The sequence below is a fragment of the Colossoma macropomum genome, unplaced genomic scaffold, assembly GCF_904425465.1.
Source record: "Colossoma macropomum unplaced genomic scaffold, Colossoma_macropomum, whole genome shotgun sequence".
Classification (NCBI taxonomy): Eukaryota; Metazoa; Chordata; class Actinopteri; order Characiformes; family Serrasalmidae; genus Colossoma; species Colossoma macropomum.
Window position 1 is genome coordinate 19,570,282 of NW_023494800.1, and position 9,140 is coordinate 19,579,421.

The 9,140-nt window shown below is 35.7% G+C and overlaps 1 protein-coding gene across 2 annotated transcripts; it reads left to right on the forward strand.

Moving 5' to 3' along the window:
• The first annotated feature begins 643 nt into the window (after positions 1-643).
• Positions 644-8,046, forward strand: slc29a2 (solute carrier family 29 member 2). 2 transcript variants are annotated; one of them, XM_036589002.1, is made up of 13 exons: positions 644-744; positions 2,641-2,676; positions 2,864-2,942; positions 3,034-3,179; positions 3,314-3,453; positions 3,608-3,742; positions 3,844-3,941; positions 4,233-4,305; positions 4,451-4,599; positions 4,726-4,834; positions 4,949-5,034; positions 5,238-5,434; positions 5,656-8,046. In XM_036589002.1, the coding sequence occupies exons 2-13, from the start codon at positions 2,654-2,656 to the stop codon at positions 5,765-5,767; spliced, it is 1,347 nt and encodes a 448-aa protein (XP_036444895.1). In that variant the 5' UTR covers positions 644-744; positions 2,641-2,653; the 3' UTR covers positions 5,768-8,046. The 2 variants fall into 2 exon arrangements, with proteins under 2 accessions (XP_036444895.1, XP_036444896.1); XM_036589003.1 differs by lacking the exon at positions 644-744 and adding an exon at positions 1,602-1,711.
• Positions 8,047-9,140: the final 1,094 nt, after the last annotated feature.

Below are 9,140 nucleotides of genomic sequence, written 5' to 3' on the forward strand. Positions count from 1 at the left end.
AATGTCAGCTTTTTTTGGCCCATAACTGTTTGTAGTTTCAGTAGATAACTACACCAAAAAATGGTACAAAAGAGTAATTTTACTACTTGAATCAAATATGAATGTAGTTAAACTACCAGCAAGCTACTGCAAAATATAGTTAATAGTTCTAGTTTAATGAGATGTTGTTCACTACTCCCCAACAGTGATAGATACATTGTGATTATATTTACTATAAAAGTCAAAGTGCATCATATTTGAGGTTTACAAAATGTAAACAGTAACAACTGAGTAGTAAAGTAGTAAATGATATTTCACGTTTTATTTATAATATAATATATATTTTTATACAACACTTGCATTCGTTTGAACAACGTCTGTTTTCATATTTATGTACTTAAATTGTAATTATTTTTGTGAAACACTGTTATTTTGTTATCTTAATATCCGGGCAATACTTATGTTCCACACTCTAAGGCACTGTATCAAATGAAAAGGCATCAAAAAATGGCGGGATCTGCATAATTACAAGGAAATAAACAGCGCTCCAATCACCGCTGTGGCTAAACCGGCTCTGGCCATGACTGGTCTTACAAGCGGAGAGCCCGCCTATCAGCTGCTCTCATTGGCAAGTTCTTCCTGCACTGGCGTGCAAGGCGCCAACTTTTAAACAACTATGCGCCAAATTTACTCTGTACATCTGCTGTTGTTGTGATAGAGAGCAGCTGCCTGACTGAGCGCCGCTGTGTAATTCTGCACGAAGAGGTAAGTCATTTTTACAACTTATAACCTGATGAACACGGTTAACATCAAACTATGACCTGTACAGCTCAGTTAAACAATACAACCTTACAACTCATATAAAAGTCATTTCCATACAACATGAAGCAGAGGCGCTCTACGAGTTTGACAGACTGACTAGACTAGACTAAAACACTGATTCTTGCCAAAGAAAACTGGGGTTTAACAGCAGCTGAGAACAGATGGTAAATGAAACGATATGGTAGGTTATCAAGTTAGAGTTCCAGTAACCCGCTCAACATTCATGTAAACATCCACTTTGTTTTGGCGGTAAACAAGAAGTCTCTCGCGCTACTGCGCGAGTTTCCCGCGATTAAATAAGAATCCGTTCTAAGCTACGGTTAAGTTTATTGTATCGTTTTTAGGATGTTATCTTTGTATGCTTGTCATAACTTGGACAGTAATGGGTTAAAATTGCATGGCATGCTGTGTCTAAACTAAATCCAGGTTAATTTCTAGAATTATGCACATGCACAACTAACTTTTTCTGAGGTCGAACGTATTTTAAACACAGTGATATTTGAGTAACTGACACTAGTCCTAATACTTATACGAGTAATACTAATTTTTGACTTAATACTAATACGAGCGCTAATACTTAAACTTACAGGTCCATTCAGTGCAGTAAACTGTTGTATTCCCAGCAGGCCAAATGCAACGTCATATATAATCAATAGGCTATTTGAACGTATCGAACTAGCTCAGATCTCCGTGAAAACAAAGGCAGCTGAAACAGTGTAAGGACTGGCTGCACCGCTGAGTGTAAACTGAATGAATCAGATGTGAAGGGGAGGAAATCCGGGAAACGCGTAAAATAAATGGGCGTATTTTACAGAGCACATGGTCGACCCTTAACCTTCACCAACGTGGCTTTACATGCTCTTCAGCTACTTATACTTCATTAATCCCAGACCTGAACCTCTTCCCCCAGGTAAGATACTGAATCTAGACAACATAGACTACGTAAATGATCATGTTGTTATGAATAGGCTTACTTTAATATGACAGGATTGTGTTTTGAGGCTAAACACTGTATCTTGTCTGAAATGTTAAGGTTAAAGAAATGTTGCTCTTGATAAACTGTAAGGAGAAGACCGAATATTTAACATTGTACCAAACATATGTCGCACATGCTAAGCTATCGTACTAGGCTATAACATAGTTACATATTTAAATAATTTTTATAACATAACCTACCATCGCTGTAAATTTTTTGATGAATGAATTGACCACGCAATGAGGAAGTGATGAAAGACTAAAGGAGTGCAGTGTTTAGAACATGCTGTTGTAAACGGACACGTGTTGTGTAGTGATTATTGATTTAACAGGGTAAAGTTGCCTCTGTATTATTATATACCTATTCTAATATATTGTGTAAAATGAAGAAAACATTTTTTTTTTTTTTGGCTATTTGAAAAGTTTGAGAAGCTTTTTTTTTCTCGAGAAAACAGTCACCAGGACTTAACTTTATTGAACATCTTCAATAACATCTGAAAAGGGAAAAAGCAAAACATGCCAAACTGTGATACTGTACTCACTCTCAAGTAGGGATGTTTGATTCCAGAAATTTTGGAATTTTGCAGCCGATGGGAACTGATAGTAATCTTAATTCCTGAAACGACAAAGACATAGACATAGAGACATAGAGAAGAACACAATAGTAATAATATTTGACCTTGGCAAGAAAGTAATCTTAATTCCAAAAACAAAGACATAGAGAAGGAAACTTGTCTAGTAAAGAAGTAAAGAGTACAGTAAGTATGTGAGTATTTGAATTAAAGGTGTCCAAATTTAGTATTAACTATCAGTATTTTCCTTACATTCTATTTATTACTGAGATTTTTCTGTACTTGTTTTTAGACCAAAGTGCAAGATGAAATGTTTATCAGAAAGCAGGTGAGTAGAACATATATTAAGCATCATGGTGGTAGAGTGAATTTAAACGTTTTAGGTTTGTGGTTCTAGTCATATCTAGCCTTTTGTTTCAGTGTTGTTTGCTATTATCATGACATATTTGTAGCCAAGTGAAACACAACATGGTCAACTTTTGATTCTCTGAACTAAACATTTTCTTCTCTGACAGAGCCCTTGTGGCCATCATCCTTTTCATTCTGGGAATGGGGACACTTCTTCCATGGAATTTCTTCACAACTGCCTTTGCTGTAAGAGAACAGTGACATTTTTTGTGACTGCATCACATCCTATGTTGTTTTCACAACTGTTGACTTAAAATTGATATCTTGTCTTTCACAGTATTTCAATGATCGTCTAAATACAACAATGAGCAATGGCACAGAATCTGGCCAGACAGATCCATACATGTTCAACAACATGTGTGTGCTGATTTCCCAGCTTCCTTTGCTGCTGTTCACCCTCCTGAACTCCTTTCTTTATCAGCAGTGAGTATTTTGTGACTTTTTTCCAATATTCCTGCTAGAAGTTGGGAGTGGGGTGGTGTTAAAGAGAATTTACATATTGCTTTCTGATCATGTCCTGTGCTGTACTGATCTGAAATCTGTTTATTACTCTGTAGTATTGCAGAGAAGATAAGGATAGTTGGAAGCATGGTCTTCATATTACTGCTCTTCATCCTTACTGCCGCTTTGGTGAAGGTGAAAATGGAACAGGACCTTTTCTACAACGTTACGATGACAACCATCTGGTTCATCAACAGTATGTCCACTCATTAAACAGACGTAATACAAAATTAAACAGACACTTTTACTGTTGATAATGCTAAAACATGATAGTTGCAGCATTATTTGAATGTTGTTAATGTTATGACATGTTATAACATGATAACAATCCTCAATCTCTCTCTTGCTAGTGTTTGGGGCAGTGTTACAGGGCAGTCTGTTTGGTCTGGTTGGGAAGCTCCCTCAGAGGTACAGCTCCTTTTTTATGAGTGGTCAGGCTGTGGCTGGCATCTTCTCTGCTGTTGCCATGTTGATTTCACAGATATGTAAGTCCCTGAAGCTTCACATGCAAAACCTGCCTTTGCATTCTACACTAAAAGTCTGTATCCAGTTGTGCTGATCTAAAAGCTCTTGGTTGTCTCTCTAGCTGAAGTAGACAATGAGAATGCGGCTTTGGGCTACTTTGTGACCCCCTGTGCTGCTACACTCCTCACACTGTGCTGTTACCTGCTGCTGCCTCACCTGGTAGGTCACTTTTTGACTGATATGTACAGTGAGTTCATAAATTATATGTTTTTTCATTGTAGCTGTCCAAAAAACCTGTCTTGCCATTTTCTTCTATTTTTATTTCACTTGAATACAGCAGTTGTCCTTTACATACTACGAAAATTCATCATTAATGGACCAATATAAATATAAATATATATAGATTGGGCAGCAACAATATGTTAATATGTAAGAATATGGGAATGCAATTGCTTAATGTAATTAATGTTTAATATTAATATTTCTACCAATTTTTTTTTAATATTTCAGAAATTTGCCCGTGATCATTTAGAAGATGGGCCTGGTAACAAAGAGGACACCAAGAAAGAGGGAATTCAAAAGGGTAAGTTTCACATATCATTGTTAAATAACGCCTGAGACTGGCACACTGATAGAAAATGTCACCTGTTGGACTCACTTTTGGTAAAAGTAATAACTCTCAGGTCTCAATGGCAGTTTGCCTGTTGCTTTTTGTGTGTTTGCTGTAGAGAGCGTGACCTTGGTCAAGGTGAAGCTCAGTGAGCCTGCCTATGGTCCAAACTGCAGTGGTCAGAGCAATTCCAAGACTGCTGATATAAGAGAGAAGCAGGAAGAGCAGTATGAAGAGAAGTCACCAGTGCTAGCAGTCCTTAAAAAGGTAGATTTTTAAATATTTTATAATTATTCAGGATCTGTAATAATCTGTAAGATTCTAGATTGTTTATGCAAATAACCTAGATAAAATCAATTCATTCATGTCATTTTGATGTTTTTATTATTTCAGATTTGGGTCATGGCCTTGTGTGTGACCTGTGTTTTTATGGTCACCCTCTCAGTTTTCCCAGCCATCACTGTGCTGGTGCAACCAGATGCCCTCTTTACAGGGATATGGGGTGGGTTTCCATTGCTTTCCACAACACACTGTTTTTTTTCTAAAAAGTGAAGAATAGCATGATCCACATTATGGGAATTCAAATTAAATTGATCTTTCCCTTTTTCTCTTTCAGCGGACATTTTTACTGCCCTCTGCTGCTTCCTGGTCTTCAACGTAATGGACTGGATTGGCCGAAGTGTTACCTCAGTTGTTCAATGGGTTAGCATCAGTATGCTTTTTTAAACGTTAATACCAATAAACAACAAAAAAAAAACGTTTGAGGCACATACATTTTGTGTAATTAATGTTAGTTTTCCTTTGTTTTGGTGTCTGAATGATTAATTTTATAATTTATCATTTGTAACAATAATTTATTCATTTGGAAAACTGAGAAGTCTGAGACTTGATATTTGTTCTCCTAGCCCTCAAAGGAGAGCCGTCTCTTCCCGATCCTTGTGGTGGCCCGACTGATCTTCATCCCAGCGTTCATGTTGTGCAACATTCCATCTCACCGTCTATCAGGAGTTTTCAAGCATGAATTTGCCTATATACTTGTCATGTCATTGTTTGCTATGACAAATGGGTATTTTGCCTGTCTCTGCATGTCCTATGCACCACAGTAAGTACAAATTTAACTCATAATGTAGTCATAAAGTAGCATTCTATTCCATCATTTACTAAATGTTATTTTGTTACTGTTGAAGACTGTTAAGACTATTTACTACTACTGCCTAAACTTCTTGAATGTTTATCATTGTTACTGATTGTAGACTGTTGTATTCACAGTGAGTTCAGTAATAGCGCTGTATACTCATACTCTCCCACATTTTTTCTCACTAGGTTGGTGAGGCCTAAAGACGCAGAGACGACTGGGGCTCTGATGACCTTCTTCCTGGCTTTGGGGTTGTCCCTTGGAGCTGCACTCTCTTTTGTGCTGAAAATGTTAATATAGTTTTCACTGGTGACTCTCCAAGCATGAGTCATGCTTTTATGATGTCTGTGTGTGTATATGTGTATCCAAGCATGACTCAGAAATGACTCATGCTTTGCTTTTATGATCTGTGTTTGTGTGTGTGTGTGTGTGTGTGTATATATATATATATATATATATATATACACGCACAGTACAGTACACGTTTTAGACTCCTAATAAAATAATTAAAATAAAAATTAGAATAGATGCAGATAAACGTAAAGATAAATACAATAAAAATATGTGATAAATACTTTTTTATGTAAATTTTTACCATTTATATACAATTTTCTCAGGTGCCTAAAACAGTTGCACAGTACTCTATTTTGTGGGCTCAGGATTGGCAAATCTGCCATTAAATTGTGCATGTTACACGATCCAAAAAAGAAAACAATTCTGGCTATATACGTTTGACAGAATGCCACAGTTAGGCTAGCTGGACTATTTATACGGGTTATAAAGAAGACCGCTGCAGTCCTTTGGCCGATTTTAGATTCAAAGCATCTTTTGATCTTCGCTTGTAACACTGAAACTCTGGCACTTACTCACTCAGTCACTTTCTCTTTAACTCACTCCCTCTGTTACTCTCTTTCTCTGTCCCTTTACTCCTTTTTCTCTCACTCTTTGTGAATAGATGACTGATTAGACCTGGCTGTACACCCCCTATGAAATGGTAGCTAAAAAACAGCTGCAGTTGAAAGACTTTAAAGATTAGGTTGTTTTATGAACATTATAGTTTTTATATCACGCAAATCTTTTTTCAGCAATCCACCACTGTTTTTTCTTAGATTCCAATTAAGACACTATGATCTTTAACACGCTCAAATGATGATCTTTAACATGCTCATTTTTTAACTGTTACTGATAACTCAGCGTCCTGCTCGGAAGAATTTCATTACGAAGTCCTTAATGGCCTATAGCTTATAGAAAATTGTTAATTTACTACCATGTGGTCAAATTATGAAATACAGGTTTTTTTAAAAGTGTATATATATTTAACTCAAACTGTTTAAAAACACGATCGACCTATGTCTCTAAGAGAATTACTCTTGCAAGATCTAAAAAAAAGATCTGTTAGCAAATATGAGAACTGTATAGCCTAAACTTATTGGGACAGTGTGGGCAAAATTCATTTGCATGATATTGTAACCAAATAGTACGAGTGAAATAATCAGAAAGATTGTGCCAGTTACTTCAGGGACATGCTCTCATGACAGGGAATTTTTATTTGTTTAAATTATTGAGTGCCTTTTTTCATTGTATGTTTTTATAAGTGTTTTTAATGTTTTTGATACATTTTTATATACAGCTTTTTTACATTTTTAATGGATATGTAATCGCTGTCCAAAAAAATATGTCTCCAAAATGTTAACTTTACAGGACAATACAAAAACATTTCTAACTTTAAATGCAAGCTGAAGTAAAGATACTATTTTTAAGTGATTTTGGAACATTTCTACTAGTCCATTCATCATGAAAATTTCAGACAACGTAAAGGGCAGCTGCTGTATTCAAATGATGCAGAAAAGTAAAAAACTGCATAAAATGGAGAAACAGTTTATTCAAATTTTTTTTTGGACAGCGACAATATATTTGTGCTTTTTCTATATACATGTCTTGTATTTTCTTTGTTATTAATACACTGTTTTTTTATTACTCATTAGTTTATATGATAACTAAACACTTGGTGAAGTGCTTGGATTGAGAATTACCTGTGGTGCTAACTGTTGTTAAGTTAACCAGCTGTACAGATATTGTACACCACCCCTCATGACTCTCACATTTGTTACAGTTTGGTATTTGGGATTTTTAATACTTGTGTGAACATGCATACACACAAAATTAAATATCAGGTCAATTTAAAATTATAAAGCAGTTTGTTTCACAGAGTTTTTGTTACCGTAACAAAGTTGTAATTTGCCTTAATTTTATGTTGACCTGACATTTTAGCTTTTTATAGTGTATGCTCATTTTCTATCAACATAGTGTTCTTTCAATGCTGTTTTTTTGTCATTCTATACTAGAAATCTGGGTATATTATTATTGTACAGAATTGTATTATTGTAATATTGTACAGAAAGTAGGCCTGTTTAAAACTGGACAAGCTATGTTACAACACAAAACAACTGTCTACATATAAATCACATTTTCTTTAAAATAAGGCAGCTTTGAAGAAGGCAGGTTGCTTGCACTGAGTCAGGACAAAGGGAAAACAAAAATGTGACAGGTTTACAAATAAATTTGATTTTATGTCATCACTCTTTCTGTGTCTGGCCATGCATTCACTCACATCTGTGTGTCCTGAAGTAGATAAATAGTTTGAACAAATATTTTTTACAGTGTATGCTGTTGAATAATAATCATGTGACATATTAATTCCACCTGCGGGTCATTTTTGAAGGTTCTCTGTGTGTGCAGTGTGGGGGTGGCAGCTCTTTTCTTTCAGCAGAACCCATCTCCAGCGCAGAGCTTCATCCAGCCTGGCCTGCTCCAGTATCACTAAGAAATGCTGCTCTGCACCAGACTGTAGCAAATAAATAAGATCTATTCAAACAACTAAAAAAATGGAAGATTGGTAACTGTCTTACAAAGGAAGTAGTAGATAAGCTCAGTGAAGGCTGTTAGTGGGCAAATACAGTGCTGTAAGTTACAGACCTCCCTTTTGTTTATTCAATTTCCAGTGAAAATGGTCATAATTTATTAATTTTTCCATATGAGGAAACATTTAACGTAATATTACACAAAACTTTGATATCACACCTGTCTGTATTTAATTTGTTTGGTCTATAGCCACTTTAACTCTTCCATTCTTCCAGTCTTAAATCCAACTAGTTACAAGCTGTGACCTCCCAACCAAAGCTGCTCCTAAAAATCTCACTGAAATTATGTTGCCCTTCAAACAGACACTAACATTCACATAAGCAACTACACAAACACACCTAAGATGTCCTGCACATTTTTATGTCCATCTAGAATGGAGGTTAGATAAGACAATCCACTCGCATACAGAAAAAAACTGGAAATTTGAGTTCAAAAAATGATTAAAAGATGGGACTCTTAACCATTCAAGAGCTGGAAGACCACTGTCCCCTTCAGATAAATAGTACTAAAAGCTTTCATCTTTGAGAGAGCTCCACTCTTACTTCAGATCTGAAAAAAATCTGAAACCACAGGTGTTTTTCGAGAAGACAACTCAACATTATGAGTCTAAAAGGATGTGTAGCTGACAAGAAGCCATTACTGAGAAAAGCAAATAGACAAAAAAGAAAACTTGCAATAAAACACCAAAACTAGACTTTATTTCATGGACTGATGTGTCTAAGCTTGTAATTGGTATAACTTGAATTGTGAG

What these genes read in the sequence shown, in the direction of transcription:
- slc29a2 (XM_036589002.1), top strand. Translation starts at nt 2,654, where the DNA reads ATGAAATGTTTATCAGAAAGCAG. An exon ending in AAATGTTTATCAGAAAGCAG is followed by an intron (nt 2,677 to 2,863) that starts GTGAGTAGAACA and finishes CTTCTCTGACAG; the next exon opens with AGCCCTTGTGGCCATCATCC. An exon ending in CCTCTTTACAGGGATATGGG is followed by an intron (nt 4,835 to 4,948) that starts GTGGGTTTCCAT and finishes TTTCTCTTTCAG; the next exon opens with CGGACATTTTTACTGCCCTC.